The sequence below is a fragment of the Myodes glareolus genome, chromosome 7, assembly GCF_982192425.1.
Source record: "Myodes glareolus chromosome 7, mMyoGla1.1, whole genome shotgun sequence".
Lineage (NCBI taxonomy): Eukaryota > Metazoa > Chordata > Mammalia > Rodentia > Cricetidae > Myodes > Myodes glareolus.
This window is the reverse complement of record NC_142032.1, coordinates 94,990,084-95,007,276: the sequence shown is the minus strand read 5'-3', so window position 1 is coordinate 95,007,276 and position 17,193 is coordinate 94,990,084. Positions and strand designations below refer to the sequence as shown.

The window sequence follows — 17,193 nt, the reverse complement described above, 5'->3', positions numbered from 1 at the left end:
CTCAACTTATCTGACTGCTTGTGTACCCAGGAACACGTCATCTTTCCCTCTGTACTCATACACCCATAACACAGGGTCAGTGTTATAGGGTTAGGTTTCATAAGCTGTTTTCAAACAGCAGGGTGGCAAAGGGCTCTGTGTCACCATGCTTATCACACAGCACAAGAGGAAGGAGAGAAGGCTGGAGAGCCGGCACACTGATAGGGGTTTTGAAAATTATTTTATTGTTACATTCCAAAGAGGATGTAGGAAGAAAAAAGCCAGTTATCCAATAACTGTTAGACTTCTCAGAGAGGGGCTATCTGAACTCCAGTCCTAGGTCAAAGCTGCCCACACTAGTTCAAATAGCTGCCTCTCAGCACGACAGGAAATGCTGACCAGTATGTGTATGTCATTCATCCAGGGAGGCTTGGGCTTAAGGGAAAATGAATTTATTCTAAATGTTCAAGTCCTTAGAGATACTAGAAGAAGAAGAGGAAGACCACACACACTGAGACTGTGTTTAGTTATCAGAGTAAACTAGCAAACGGCCAGTTTGTTCTAGGACATGTTGCATCAGACATCACAGCGCACAAAATAAGTCTGCATTTCGTGAAGAACCGCCAGGCATTTTAGATCCAATTTACCAAGAAATGTAGCCACAGGCCAACCAGAATTGTAGGTAACGTAGTCAGTGCAAGAGTCATGTGGGGAGGCCAGCACGCTTATGAGCTGGCTACACTGGAAATACCAAGACGTGAAAGAGAAGGTCTGGTGTATTTACAAGTCTGTCTACTAAAGAGACCTGAGAGAAGCTGTGTCAAGCACACTCAAGGCTTCCCTTTCTTCTCCCACCACGGAAAAACAGAAGCAAACACACCTGGAAATTATCTTGAAAACCAAGTTAGAACTGTGTAATGAGAAAGAGAGCTTGTTCCAGGCACAGGACCTCAAGGTAACTCACAGGCAGCTTAATTTTATTAGTAAAAGTCACAAGTAGGAAAAGACTTACTGGCTGACTTGGAACTGTGTGCTTTAAAAAGTCTCTATTAATACATTAACAAGAAAAAATACCAAGCATGTGGGTGCGCTTCCAGGTGCGGGTCTTCCTCCATCCAGCAGGATCTGTAAGACAGCAGGCATTAGAGCCCGCAGACACCCAGTCAGTTCCTCCCGGTTGTCTGCCGTCTTCTTTCCGGTTCCCAGTTAGCTGAGGACAACATGCCGGTCAAAGACAGACTTTCGCTGCTCCTGCACTTGAAGCTTCCAGCGCTGTTGTGCATACTCCACCTTGTTTAGAACATTGGCTCTGCTGCGAGAGCGGGCCAGCACATCATGGGCATTTGCGAAAGGCTGGTGATCCTGAAAGCCAAGGTAGAAGGTGTCAGAGATGACAGGAACGGCATAAACCTGCACAGAACAGACAGCCTAGGAACCAGACTAGGGACAAGGGTTCCAGCCCTTCAACAACTAGAAGCAGGACAAGCTCAGCTACCAAAGCAGAGGATTCCAGAGACAAGAGCAACGAGGGCTATGTGAGAAACACACCCATAGGTCACCATTTTCAAAGGCATTTTCTTTAAAAAGCAGAAAGCAAGACAAGGATGGTGGCCATTTTTGTTAAAGAGAAGTCTTTCCTGATTAGTGGGAGAACAGAGTCTATTTTCTTGGGCCAGTAAGAGTGCTCAGCAGGTAAAGGCACCCGGCACACGTCTGACCTAAGTTTGCTCCTGGAGCCCTGGAGTCTGTGTGGTGGAACAAACCGACTTCAGCAAGTTGTCCTTTTGACCTCGACATGCCCTGAGGCGTGCATGTGCCCACACTCCCATCAAATAAACAAACTAATTCTTTTAAAGCAATTAAAAATTTTAAAGGGACTAGAGAAATGGTTTAGCAATTAAGAATGCTTCCGGCTCCTCCAGAGGACCTGAGCTCAGTTCCCAGCACCTCTGCACGGCCGCTCACTATTGCCTGTAACTCCAGCTCCAAGAGACCAGACACCCTTTTCTGGCCTCCTAGGACACCTGCAAAAACGTGCACATACAACCACATAAAACTTTTAAAATCTTTTTAAAATTTTTAGTCATTTTTGTGCCTTTCTTTTCCTTCAGATATGGTCTGACCATGTCACCCAGGCCAGCCTGGAACACTATATTGTCCACACTGGCCTCAGACTAGTGGTTCTCCAACTTCCCACTCCCAAGACTAGAACTTGAGGCACACACCACCTACACGTCAAGGAAGAAAGCCTGTTTTGGGGGCTGGAGAGATGGCTCAGCAGTTAAGAGCACTGGTTGCTTTTCTGAAGGACTCAGGTTAATTCCCAGCACCCACATGGCAGTAATCCCTGCCCATAACTTCAGTTCCAGGGGATTTGGCATCCTCACTCAGACAAACCCCCAATGTACATAAAAGAAATCTTAAAAAATAAAAGTAACTAAAAGTAATAACAAAAACCTCAAAAGCTATAACTGCTAGAACCCTTAAGAAAGAAAGGAGAGAGAAAGCCTGTTTTCACATTAATATTTCCATAAGAATAAGAAATATTAATGTAGGACTTTCCTCTGTATTCATCAATACTTCATAGCTTATCTGTGGCAGAGGACAGTTCCCATTATATCAGAACTGAGAACATGTCAGCCTAGGCCGCTAGAGCAGCTAGTTCTCAGGGCTATGTCTTGGCTGGTCTTAATGTCTGTCTGGGCCTTAAACACGCACCAATGGACTGTTTCCAAAACCTTCTCGTTTCCTCTCTTCCCCACTCTGCAGCGAGACAGAGCACATGGCTTCAGTGCCATCTCTTACCAAGGAGAGAGAGGACTGGCTACTTTAGCACATCTAATCAACAAAAACTTCCATCTTCCATTGCAGAGTGCTCCACAGCTTCCCTGCTAATTGCTGTCTTAGGAAAGAGGCTAATGAAGGTTACCCTAGTCTGTATACAAAGCCAGATTCTTCTGTCAAAATAAACTGATTCAACTGGATGTTTGCAATCACTACACAGGAAACCACCCCACTAATCTACCTATGGATGAGATGTCAACACAGCTGCGCACATGACAAACAGCTTCAATTGTGATTGACTGTTTTTATTTTGCCTTTTTCTTGAGTTTTTCCTCAACCCCGTGTCAGCAAAGTTTCTAAATGTTCCACGCAGGCCAAGTTCTTAAACGGCAGGAGAGAAGCAGCACCGACCTGCTGCATGGCGGCAGCTTGCAGGAGCGGTCGTGGCACGGAGAGCTATGCACAACCCCCTGACTGCATTACAACTGTCACTGTTGGGGTTTTACCTGATCGTGTCTCTACAGCAAGGCATTTCTACTTTGTTTACATATCCCAAGCATTTTCTTTCTTTTTATCTATTTTCTAGAGATTTATTTGGTATATGTGGGTAGTTTTCCTGCATCTGTGTCTGTGCACCATGTTCATATCTAACGCTCATTTAGGGCAGAAAAGGGTGTCAATGCCCCTGGAGTTAAAGATGGTTGTGAGCCACCATGTGGGTATTAGGAACAGAACCCATGTCCTCTGCAAAAGCAGCCAGTGTTCTTCACTGCTGAGCCATCTCTCCAGCCCTTTTTCTTTTAAATTTTAAAATATTTATTATTGCTTGTGTGTCAAAGGATAACTTTGTAGAGTTCGTTTTTTCTGTGCATTGGTAGCATAGAGAAACTCAGGTTGCTGGGCTTGCCCCTACAGTAAGCTCCTTTACCCACTGAGCCATCTTTCTGGACCTCAAAGAAGCTTTTTGTTTTACTTTTTAAAGATTTACTGTTTTCAATTATGTGTATGTATGCAGGTGTGTGCACATGAGTGCGGGTGTCCACAGAGCCAGAAGAGGGTGTCAGACGCCCAGAGCTGGAGTCACAGTTGTGAGCCACTGGACATGGGTACTGGGAACTGAACTCAGGTCCTCTGCAAGAGTGGTGCTCGTAACTGCCAAGCCACCTCAAAGGCTTCTATAAAGAATCCTTGCCTTCTTTATCCAAATGTTCTCCGCTTTTGTTTAACTTAAGCAATGTCTTTGCAAATCTCTCATGAAGTCCAAGATGTTGCACAGATACAGAAAGAAAGTTGAAGAAAAAGGAAGGGGAGCTGGGCATGGTGGTGTACACCCATACTCCTAGCGCTTGGAAGACCACTGCAGGCTTGAGGTCAGCCTGCAGGTGTACACGCAGGTTCTAGGTCAGCCAGGGCGACATGCAAGACCCCGCTGGGAGGCAGAGAGAGACTGAGGTAGGAAGTAAGAGGGAGGGAGAGAGGAAAAACACAAAAAATAAAGTAGAAAGCTAAAGTTGTAGCATTACTTGATTTCCAATAAAGAAATAAACTGGCCCAAGGTCATTTAACAAACTAACACAGACACTAACACTTTGTGTGCCTAATCCTAAATTGGCGTCATATCCTCTCAACACACCAAACTGTTTTGGGTAGATTACTGTGGGAAAATGTGCATCAATGATTTTGTGTATAAAATATTATTACCATTGGTTTATTTGGACATAAATACTAGCAAGAAGGAAGTACTTTACCAGAGACCCGCTCAGTTACACAGTCCTGTCATTTGCTCCTCAAGGTAGGGGAAGGAAAAAATTCCTAAGGAACAAACTCAAGTGACTAAACAAACCAGTTAATCCTTTGGTCTGCAATCCACCTACAGAACAAGATTGGACTAGCTGCTCACAGACACAGGGAGAATGCAAATAGAGATTTTCACTTTCATCTGTTTGTTCTTTTTCCACCTGATGAAATTACAACGAACACAAAGGGTGCTTTAGTAGAATGTTTAGATAACAGTGATGATGTGTCCCGGGTATGGATGACAAATACTACCATTGTTTGCAGTGAACCTCTTGACTAATTGTACTAACTTTTATATGACTTAAAACAGAATTTAAAAATGGGAAATGTAAATGCCTTAAAAATTAACCTTTTAAAAAGTACATACTGAAGAACTCCCATGTTAGCTAAGCAATTCATATGAACTGAAATTTAACTTCTGTTTGTACAGTTAAACACACAGCTTTGGTTGGAAAACCTTTCTCTGCCTAGAATCAGTTTGACAAATATTAGAGTCAGCTGGGACTCTTAGTGACAGTGTGTGGTTATTAAGCATATGAGCCCATCAATCATGTCATCCTCCATGCTTACATCCACACATTTTTGCACCAATTTATGTTCTCCGTGTTTTACATTAGCATCATCTCTGAATCAGCAGCAGGTAATTAACACCATAGGGATGCATGTAAAGTCAGCATAAGCTTTCCTGCTAGGAATGGAAACACTGTGAGCCTTGATATGCACTTTGTCAGTAGTTCTCAGCTGGTGGTGAATTTGTCCCCCTGTCAAGACTCTTGAGGGCAAGGTTTCTCCACAAAGAAGGATAACTTAATCCTAGTATCTACAGAGTCAGAATTGAGAATATATAAATGAAAATTACCATGGAAACAGTATTTGAAACTCTACTGCTTCTGATATACAAGTTCTCTCTGGCACTAATCCTACTATGTCTGTTTTGTGTGTGTGTATTGTATTTAAGATTTATTATTTTTAATTGTGTGTCTGTATGTGCACGCGCCTGCTGAGGCATCAGGGTCCCTGGAGCTGGAATTACAGGGAGTTGTGAGCTATCTTATTTGGCATGGGTGCTGGGAACAAAATCCAGATCCTCTGCAAGAGCAATATGCACTCTTAACCACTAAGCTCTCTCTCTCTCTCTCTCTCTCTCTCTCTCTCTCTCTCTCTCTCTGGCCCTTTAGGGTTTTTCTGGTTTGTTTGTTTGTTTTAATTTATTTTGTACTAGAGACAGGTTCTCAAGTATCTTAGGCTGTCACTGAACTCACTATGTGATCAAGCGTGATCTTTAACTCCTAATCATCCTGCTCCTCCTCCTCCATCTTGGGATCACGGGTATGCGCCACCACATTCAGACTGTCTGTGCCTGTCTTTGTTTTTGAATTTTAATTTATTTTATTACATCAGATCCCCAGACTTATCTTTCTCTCAGCTTAACAATCTACTCCTGGAATTATTTATTCTTAGCTAACATGTTTGTTTTGTATATATATGATGTGTACGTGCATGCATGTGTGTGTTGGAGTGTGGACCCATGGGCATGCTAAGGCACATGTACGGAGGTCAGATAACTTCAGTTGTCTGTTTTGTTCGAGGCAGGGTCTTTCCTTTGCTTTTGCTGCTGCATACACCAGGCTAGTGGCCCATGAGTTTCTGAGGATTTTCCTCTGCCTCCCATCTTGTCAGAGGGACACTGGGCTATGTACTCCTACACCCAGCTTTTACATGGGTGCTGAGATTCAAACTCAGAGATTTATGCTTGCACGCCAAGTGCTTTATCTACTGAGCCATCTTTCCTAGCTTCTTCTGGAACTCGTTAAAAATATCTAGGTGTTTTAGAAAGTTGGTGTGGAGCTGTGTGGCTGTAGGCGCCTGCCATCCCAGCACTTGAAAGGCTGGGCAGAGGCGCTATGTGCTACACTTTTGGGCTGCATGTATGGCTTGCTAGAACAATTTCTTCATAGAGCGATACACACTAAAATTAGAACTCATTTCAGCATCTCCTGAGGACCCACACTTCCACCAGACAAGGGCAGAGACTGGCGCTGAGCAGCGATGCAGTGCCAGGACTTACCCCAACGTCGTCATCACTCTGCAGGAGCTGCGAGTGTCCAAAGAGGCGCCTCTTCAGGATGGGCTCAACTAAGGTAAGATATACCATGTACAGAAGTAGAAGGCCCAAAATAGAGAGATAAATTATAATGGTAACCTACAGGAAAATGAAAAGAAGTCACACTCTGTTAAGCCAAGGACTTAGTTGTTTGGTAACAGCAACATTACAGTGGGATCTGACACTTCCACTCAGGGCACAGGGTTTGTGTATCAGCCAGAGTCCAACAGCAGAGACAACGTGAATCCACCAAACACCAGCAGCCTGCATTCAGCAGTATCACTGCGAAAACAACCTAAAGGAATCCTAACTGAAACTGTGATTCGGGCGGATTCCAACAGACTGGAGTCAGATCAATGTAGGTCAGCAAAAACACTTGTTAGGGCAGTGCTTTGGGGGATATTAATTCGTGTGCTGCCAAAGGTACACCATACACTCAACTGGCTATAATAACACAGAAAACACCAACAGCTGGCAAAGGCATGGAGTGGTGGAACCTCAAACCACTTTGGAAAACTGTCTGGCCATCTCTTAAACAAACATAAACTTACCACTCTGAAGAATTTTTCCAAGAGAAAAAAAAATATTCATACAAAGACACTTAAGACAGTATTATTCATAATACAAATATGGAAATAATCTAAATATTCATGAACTGAAAAACAGTCATATAATGGAATACTATTTAGTAATAACATGAAGTCCTGTGTATACTAAAAATTATACAAAATGAAAAGTCACAGAGGACCACAGATGAGTTTACTTACATGAAATATTAAGATTTGTACAGGCAGAAAGTTAAATAGTGATCATTTGGGATCAGAGACAGAAATGTTTTAAAAATTGAAATTTAAAATGTTGTTTTAATTTACTAAATTATATACTTAAAAGTGAGAGAATTTTAAGGAATATAAATCATACATTTAAAAGTCTGTTAAAAAGCATCTGGGGTTGCGTTGCAGTTCAATGGTCAAGCATTGTCCTATGAGGCATGAGGCCCTCCCTGGGCTCCACCAAAAGGAAAGAGGTGGGTTGAAGAGATGGCTCAGCAGTTAGCACTGGCTGTTCCTGGAGGACCCAGGTTCAGTTCTCAGGACCCACATGGAGACTCATAACTGCCTATAATCCTTGGAATTTGATGCCCTTTTCTGACATTTGTGAGTACCAGGGATGCAAGTGGTACACAGACATACATGCTGGCAAAACATCCAAACACATGAAATAATAAAATAATAATTTAGAGGGCTTGAGAGATGGCTCAGAAGTTTAGAGTATTTGTTGCTCTTTACAGAGGATGCAGGTTCAATTCCCAGACCCAAATGGTGGCTGATAACCATCCACAACTCCAGTTCCAGAGGACCCGATGCCCTCTTCTGCCCTCTGCAGCATCAGGCATGTACAGTGCAGGCATACATGCAAGCAAAACAGTCACACACATAAAATAAAATAAAAATTTAAAAAAAATTGATGGAAAGAGGAAGAACAGGGAAAGAGATGAGAAGGAAAGAAGGTGTGAGGAGATTCCCCACAGGACAGCCCTGCTGAAGCGCTGTGACTGGGGCTTACGCCCTGCCCTCACGCGAGGCCCTTCTCTTTTCTTCCTGAGCTGAGCTCTTCTGACTGAAACTCAGTATGTCCAGGCTGGCCTCAAACTCACAGAAATCTGCTGCCTGCCTCTGCCTCTGCCTCCTGAGTTGAGTTTCTTTTTTCGTTTTGTTTTGTTTTGTTTTGTTTATTTAAGGAAAGGAATGGGAAGCACAACCTTAAGACAAACAAGCCTGAGAACAACCATACATCACCATAATATAGTAACTGAGCTCATTCGTGACCTAATGGTGGTGAGCTATCCACAGCCATTTCAGGAACTGAAGACCTGAGTTTCATGCCTACAGCAGTGACTAAATGCAGAATTCAATCAAAGGGTTGTGCAGGCAGGGAGAGAGGGATTGATAATGTTGTCTCACTGGCCTTTAGCATACATGGTCCAACAAGAAACTAGGATATATTTCCAGAATATGCTAATTAAATGTAGTACGGTTGTTTTAGATCCATTTCACTTGTCTAACATACCCTAACTGATCCAAAAAGCAAAAGCAGGTCCATTAATACTTTTAGGAAAGTTCAAATGTTTCTGTCTTTTCTGAAGAGCGTGTGGAGTGTTTGTGCATGCACACGTGTGTGTGCATGTGGTTATACTTCACCTTGATAGTGACGGAGCTTCTCTCTTCATACTTGCATTCACAGCGCAGACAGTACGCTTCCACGTCAGGCCCCCGCACAGGCATGGGCTCCACAACATGAAGGCAGTCACTGAAAACACAAGGGCAAAATACTGCAGAAGCCTAGCTTCACATTTTCCTGTCTCTGATCAAAACTTTTCCTGAAACACAGAATGATCACTAAGCTTACCCAAAGAAATAATGTAAGGAATCAATGAATCAAAGTAAAATAATGAATCAAAGTAAAATAATTCCCTCTCTCAGTATTAGCATTTTGGTAAGATTTAACAGTGTAAGAAGCAAAAGACACTGTAAGAAGCCAAAGGGCAATGGCTGTCCATGTCCAAGTTGCCATTACTAACAGTTTCAGATGCCCTAGAAAATTCCAACCTGTATAAAAATCAAAACTATTTGCAAGACCAGTCATATTTAGATTTGCCCAGTTACCAAGCAAAACTCCTTTAAATGTTTTAAAGTGACACAAGGCATTGTTTAAATATTATCACTTATGAATTAATTACATCTTTGTTTTCATGTGTGTGTGAGAAAAAGCATGGTGCACATGTGTAAAGGTTCACCCACGCAGAGGCCAGAAGAGAATTTCAAATCTCTTGCTCTGTCATTTTTCACCTTGTTCCTTGAGACAAAGTCTCTCCCTGAAACTGGAGCTGGGCTGGCAGCCAGTGACCCCCAGTGATCCCTGCTTTGCTCCCTACATCTCTGGGGTGACAGCCATACATGGCCACACCTGGCTTTTTATGTGGATGCTGGAGATTACAACTCAGGGCATCACACACAGCAAGCGTTCTTACCCACTAGGCCGTCTTCCCTATCTAATTAACATCATCATCATTACTATTTTGGTTTGTCGAGACAATGCTTTTCTGTGTATCTCTGGCTGTCTTGGAACTCACTCTGCAGACCAGGCTCTGCCTGCCTCTGCCTCCTGAGTGCTGGGGTCAAAGCTGTGCGCTCCCAGTGCGCTCCCAGTTAATGTTATTTTCAGTTATCACAATGCAGCATAGGAATGACATCACATTTAACAGAAGAGCAAATTATGAAATGCTGAAAGGTGGACCCCGACAGTCACACAGAGAAATAATTACATTCTTGGTCCAGCCATGCTGGCATATGTTTTTAATCTCAGCACTTGGGAGGCAGAGACAGGTGGATCCCAGGTCAGCCTGGCTACAGAGTAAGTTCCAGGACAGCCAGGGGCTGAAGAGGAGGCTCAGCAATTAAAAGCACTTAATGTTCTTACAGAAGACCTGGGATTGGCTCCCACATTGCCATCAGGCAGCCCACAACCACCTATAACTCCGGTTTCAGGAGATCTGAAGCCCTTTGACCTCCAAGGGCACCTGCATGCATGTGGTATACATAAACACATTTTATATACATATAAATCAAAATTACACTTTAAAGTATTTTAAGTAAAAAATGAAGTATAAAAAATAAAATAGAGATGGCTTATTTAAAAAAAATGCTACCAAAAATATCTTTTCTAAGAATCTGTTACTTCTATGAAATGAATAATTACTTTCCATTTTGTAACTGTGTATGTGAGGTGTGTGCTCGTGCTTATCGGCAAGGACTTTACCCACTGAGCAGTCTCCCCAGCTCTGGCTCCATTTTGGTACGTCTTCATTCGTCACGAATGCTGTGACAGCATCCTATCTTACCCCAGCCACACTTCTTGGGGGCACTCGGTGTTCTGAGATAATTCCTTCTTTGATCTACCATAATGCATCTTTTCATATTCTATTGCTCTAAACTATAGCATTAGAAACAAAACTCAAAATGGTATAAGTGCTAAAAGTTCAGTTATCTATAACAAGTAATTTAATTTGAACAAAAGCTGGACACAGTGGCGTACACCTATAAACCCAGCACTGGGAAGGCAGAGGTAGAATGATTCAGAGTTCCAGGCAGACATGGGTTACATATCAAGACATGTAACCTTTTGTTTCACAAAAGGAAAGAAGAAAGGAAGGAAAGCAAAAGATGAGGAGAGAGGGAGGGAGAAGAAAAGGCTGTGCAGGGCTGAAGCAGCAGGAAGGTTGTTTCTGACTAACCCAAAATAGAGCTAACCCCAAGATGTGGCTCAACCACTCTCAGCACTAGGAAACACCCCCACCTAGTGGTCAAAGGAAGAATCAGCTTTGACTCCAATCCCAAAGACAAACCTGAGTACTATTCTTAACTTGTTTTCAATCAACTATTCCAAGTCAATGAAGAATTGAAGCCAACAACTGACAAAACAAGAGGTTCAGAGAATAGAAGGTTAAAGTGTATTTAGTCTCACAGGTACTGAGTCCTCAGGGAGCCGTAGCATCCTGGTACAGCATAACTTGCCTGTCTTTCCAAACAGGTTAAAAATTTGCACTGTCAATTGGGAACATATATCAGCAAAAGACTTACAAGCAAGGGAAAGTAGAAGAGATGGAAGAGAAATCCTAGTAAGTCTTGTTTCAACTATTTTCTTTTTTAATTTATTTAAATTTCATGTGTATTGGTGTTTTGCCAGCGTGTATGCCTGTGTGAGGATGTTGTGTCCCCTAGAACTGGAGTTACAGACAGCTGTGAGCTTCCTTGTGGGTACTAGGAATTGAACCCAAGTCCTCTGGAAGAACCGTTGGTGCTTTTAACTGCTGAGTCATCTCTCCAGCTCCTCAACTATTTATTTTCAAAGCTCCTAATTTTAATTTGTAACCGGGGATGAAGACATGGCCCTGTCTCATCAGAGAATAACAGAAAGTGAATAGCAACAAAAATTAGTGTTAAACACTTGAAAAGTGAGTTCTGTTGCCACTCCACTAATACACATCACATCTGTTACCAATAAAAAAAACACACTGATTAAACACACATTCAACAGCTTTGGGAAAATTACAGAAGTAACTTAAAGATATGTTTGAGGGCTGGGGTCACTGTCCAGTGAGGGAATGTTTGCCCAGCACTTACAAGGCCTTGGATATTATCTCCAATACAAAAAGAATTTGAGCTTGTATGTATCGTATAAAGTAACATGTTGGTACAAAGCCTATTAAAAATATACCCCAATAAAGCCCAATCATTCACCCAGCATGGTGGCACATGTCTTTAATCCCAGCACTTGGGAGGCAGAGGCAAGCAGATCTCTGTGAGTCTGAGGCCAGCCTGGTCTACAGATCAACTTCCAGGACAGCCAGAATATTACACAGAGAAATCCTGTCTCCAAAATCCAAAAACAAACAAATAAACACAAAAAAAACCAACCCCAACCACTTTGGAACATAAACATTTCTTAAAGCAGAACACAGACAATTACAGGATCACGGGAACACAGACAATTACAGGATCACGGGAACACAGACAATTACAGGATCATAGGAACACACTAAACAGACTGAACCTAAATGCATACTGTGGGAAGAATAAGTAGCGGCATCAGAGAAAGCCAGTGTGCTAAAGTCAATTCAGAAACGCGACAGAACAAATGTAATCTTGCTTTCAGATTGCTGCTGGCTACAGAGCTGTGAAATCAGTTACACACCAAAGCACCTATTATTTGGAGCTGTTCCTCATCAACTTTCACTGTGGTATGACATCACAGTCTCACTGGGAGAAGGACATCCATTCTGCTGTATAACCTGGATACTTCTTGTTTCAAAGCACATATAGAAGAATCTGCCATTTTTAAGGTCCACTGCAATAAACTGAGAAAGCTGCTGGTAGCCAACCAGTCGATCAGGATTCCAGTCATTATAGGCCAGCCTGACTGCCTAGGGGTGGAAGAATCACAGTCTCAACCTTATCCGAACCCACTGACGCACACCAAAGGAGAAATTCGGACACACATACTTCATTCTCATTCATCCCTGAGTCTCTGAAACTTTTAAATATAACCTCCAATATTTCACAGTATGTCATCAAAACTTAAAAACTGTGGCCTGAGAAGTAGAAGGAAGAAGATCAAGAGCTTGAAGTCAGCTTGCTGTCAAAACAAGTCCAGCTGATCTGGGCTACATAGTAAGACCCTGTCTCAAAACAGAAACACAAGCAAATCCCAAACTCAAACACACCCCACTCCCAGCAAAAATTGTTTGAGTTGTAAAAATTATAAAACAGGAGCTGGAGAGGGGGCTTGGTTAGGAGCGCTGGCTACTGCTGCCGAGAACTCCAGCTCCGTTCCCAGCACCTACGCTGGCCATCTTACCAGCAGCTGCGATGCTGGCCCCAGGGAATTCAATGTCCTTTTCTGGCTCCACAGACATGCACATATATGTGCAGGAACACATACAAAATTCCTTAAAGTGCTTCAAAAATTACCCATCAGATAAAGAAGGCTCAAATTACCTTTCACTGAGAAGGAAAAGATCCCTGACCAAAGAGGAAGAGGGCACAAGAGAGTGGCTATTAGTAGTTTTGACACAATAAACTCAGTCCAGTCTCCATAGGAACCTCCCAGCCTAGAGCTTTCTGTTTGGGCTACAGTATTCCTTTAGATTTATATCATGCACTCAGAACCCAAGTTGCATTTTTTTTCCAGATAAAAATAGAATTTGAGACTTTTACTTAAAAACTAAATAAGACATTGTATGAACATCCTGAGTTAACAATAAGAACCACATCAAGAAATGTGACAGGTGATTTCTTGGCCCATAATACTTACCAGTCTTTCTGAGATATGTTCTTATTATAAATATGCCCGGGGTTCTCTTTATAGGGAGGGCAGATACATTTACACCTCACATCTTCAAAATTCTGTAACAAAAATGAAAACATCAAAGCTTGTTTATAGCTTGTCGTTAGTCGTCAACATTCTGAAAAATCTGCACACACACACTCTGCTGAGTGACCTTTCAGGTATCCTAAGACCATCGTGAAAGTTCCTAAAGTCCACAAAACCTGACATATGCTTTATTAAACACAAGCAGATTTATCGTCATCTACCTGCCACTAGAAAGACACATCCCTGACAGGTAGTTGGGGCCTACAAAGAGAAATGCTGATATGAGAGGATCAGAGAGAATCAAATTTAAAAATTATTCATAAGCAAGTCACAATCCTAGGCTGGGGGTGGATGCAGCTCAGGGCTGAAGCATGGGCAGCATGCAGAAGACCAATTTAACCTATAAAACAACAAAGGGGGGCAGAATTCTTCTAAGTTCATCTTTTCTAACTTTTTCCTTTTGAGAGAAAGGCACTGAGCATGGATAAAAGAGGCTATGTCAGCTATAGACAGGATGAAGATTCAGGGGCACTCAGTCAGTGCTAGGCGGGGAGTCCAAAGGGAAGTATCTTGAATCTTGATGAATTTTGCTAATGTCCCCTCAAGAAATAGGGAGGACAACTCCTAGCAAAACAAATTTCACCAAGCAGAGAAAGCGCCATTAAATGCTGAATAGATCCAAGAGATGCTTCCTCAGCAAAGGGGTGTTTATTTGAGATGGCAATGGCTCATTAGTCCCCAGAGAGACATGTCCACTGCTCCTACGTACAATGAGATGTCTGGCAGAGCTGCTGACAGCTCCTAAATGTATTCAGCAGCCTCTGTGCCAGACCCTGGATTCAATGAGGACAACTCAGAAAAGCAAGAGGCATGGCTCCTGTTTCCTGGAACAAATTCTATCAAGGGGAGATAGACAAATACAGGTATTATGAATATCATGATACACTACATAAAATGGTCATGTATGATATCCATGCAGGGGGTGTCAACTACATTTAAAAAGTTAGGAGACTTTCTGCTGTCCCTATTTTTGGTGACATCAGAAAGATTGGGAGAGAAAAGCCCTCTGACCAAAACCACCTGCCTTCCTGTAACCCGTCTTTCCCAGCCCTTTATAATATCTAAAAATATTGTAAAACTCTTCTTTTAAACATGCTGTATCACTATTTCCCCCACCACACTGGGAATTCTTTCTATTGTGCCCCCAAATGAGTTAGCTCATTGGGGAGAAAGCACATGTTTTCTTGGACCAGGGCAGTTCTGGGGCACCAGATAACAACATGAGGGAACCAGAACGGTTAAGAAACACACGGGTGGGGGGGAGTGGGGGGGAAGGACACAATCTCCCCTCTCTCCTAGACCGGTTCTTCCCTTACCTAGCAAATTATCAGAAGAGGGAGATGTGTTTGTGTTCGATCCTGGAGAGGGCCTGGGTCAGAGTATTAAGCTGGTGAGAAGACCCTGTAGGTCCTCCTGGGAAGGGGTGGTCAGCCCCCACAAGTGGCAAGCCCCCACCATGGCACGGGAATCTGTTCATTGATGAGTTGAGAGGAGCTAGTACCTAGTAGGGAAGACTTCAGGGAGATGAGAGTTTCTCATCATTTGGTTTTGGGCCCGGGGGCTGGTGAAGGCCGGGAGTGGGCTGCGAAGTTTAAGGGTGGAAAGTTCAAAGCTCCCATGGCTGGAAAGCTCCTCAAGTTCCGGGTGTGTGCTGTCAGGGCTGGGAAGGGAAATGTCAGGAGGTGGAGGAGTTGCAGATCCGGCTCCGGGCACTGTCAGGGGCTGAGGGTTAGGAAGCTCCAGGCAGGGCCGACCTGGGCTGCGAAGCAGGGGATCTGGCGGTCGGACTGGGAGAACCCGGGAGTGGGGAGCAAGTGGGCAGCCCGAGTTTCAGCCAGGCCAGAGGCAGGGGCGGAGCTCCTGTCAGGAGCCGGGCGGGGCGGGACTCACCTTGGCGGCGCCTGTCAGCGGCGCGAAGAGCAGCACGGACAGCGCCAGGCAGGACAGGCTGAGCCCCGGGCCCAGCCGCAGCAGGCCGCCGGCCCACAGGCTTGCCATCGCGGGAGCCAGCCGCCCCAGCGAGCCCGAGCCCCGCTCCCGGCTGGGGATCCGGCTCGGGATCCTCCGCCCGCACTTCCGCCTGGGCCTGCGCGTCACCGTCCGCGCCGGGTCAGCTGCGAGAAAGCCTCCGCCCCGGAAACGGTTCTGGGTGCGCTGGGCCGCGGCGGCCTCGGCCGTGGGGCTGCATCGCTGTCTGGGGTCTGCCCCGGCCAGGGCCGGCGAGTCCTGCGGCTCCCGGGGGCAGACCACGCGGGCCGAGGCCTGCAAGCCGGGTGAGCCCCATCCCCAGGAACTGCCGAGACGGTGCTGCGCGTGGAGCCCTGGCCGGGAGTGACCGAGCACCCGGAGCGCAGAAGCCACCCGGCTGCCGAGGGTCGGAACTCGGTTCCTGGGCTTTGGTACTAACCTGCGCTCCGGGCGCTTCCCGGATTCAGCTCCCTGCGGGGCTCCCAACGGTCGTTGTGGGATGCCCACGTGGGTGTGGCTTCCACTAGGGGCTGGCCGCCTTGGTGCAGCTTGGGGCTGGGAAGTGGGTCACGATGGTGGAACTGTACCGGCTCAAATCAGGCTTCGCTGGATTTGGACCGCCCCGGCAGCATCCACCAGCCCCGGCCCAGGACTACTGGAGGTGGAGAATAACCCAGGTGCTAAACTGGAAGGCAATACCTATTTAAACCAGCCCACCCCTCAGTTCGGGGAGCGCTGATTCTACACTTCGAGGTGTCTTCTGCTGGTAATTTTGGAGCACCCATGAGAACGCAGTGCCTCTAATTATATATATATATATATATATATATATATATATATATATATATATATATATATATACACACACACATACATACACACACACAGAGTATTCTCATCACAACCTTTAGGGGTTTACTGAATGTCATCAGGGAAATCACTTCCCTTCATTAAGAAGAATTGAATTTATGAATTTCAAAATCTACTCCCAAGATACCCATTTTTTTAAAAGTAGTCTTTTTCCTGGTTGGTGAAAATGTTTTAATTATCGAGTAGAATTTGCTGTATGATTCTTGATGCCAAACGAGAACCTAGCACAAGGTACTACATAGCATTAAATATATTTAGCTCTTTTAGTCCTAAATGGCAACTTGCCCAGAGCGAAATCAGCAGGACTGGATGCTTCTCACCAGTTCTTGTGAAGATGCTGTCACATGGATAATTATGGATCCTTTTAAGTGGCGTCCTGCTGCTGACAGTGGAAGACACCGTGGATCTGGTTGCTCAACGCTGACCTAGAAGTCAGTTTGCATCAGCTGTAGGTCCGACATCTAAAAGGAATATGTGCTCTTGAGATAAAAGCTCGGAAACCCTCCTGTGCGCCTCCTTCAAAATTCTTTTCAAAGGTTAGAGGGGGGGGTCCAGAGATTTAGAGGACCACAGCAGTGAGTGCCTTAGGCTGGTGGGACATTTTGTCTTTTGTCCATGTTGTCTCAGTGGCATGGACTTGGGGCTCAAGTGATTCTTCTCCCTCGGCCTCCTAAATAACAGTCTACCGGCCTGAGCCT

General features: G+C 44.4%; 1 protein-coding gene across 1 annotated transcript; it reads right to left on the bottom strand.

Annotated features, from left to right (window-relative positions):
* Positions 1-201: 201 nt before the first annotated feature.
* Positions 202-15,738, bottom strand: Tmem9b (TMEM9 domain family member B). The gene is made up of 5 exons (XM_048460226.3): positions 15,548-15,738; positions 13,538-13,629; positions 8,866-8,974; positions 6,629-6,763; positions 202-1,341 (listed from the first exon to the last, which is right to left on the bottom strand). The coding sequence occupies exons 1-5, from the start codon at positions 15,653-15,655 to the stop codon at positions 1,186-1,188; spliced, it is 600 nt and encodes a 199-aa protein (XP_048316183.2). The 5' UTR covers positions 15,656-15,738; the 3' UTR covers positions 202-1,185.
* Positions 15,739-17,193: the final 1,455 nt, after the last annotated feature.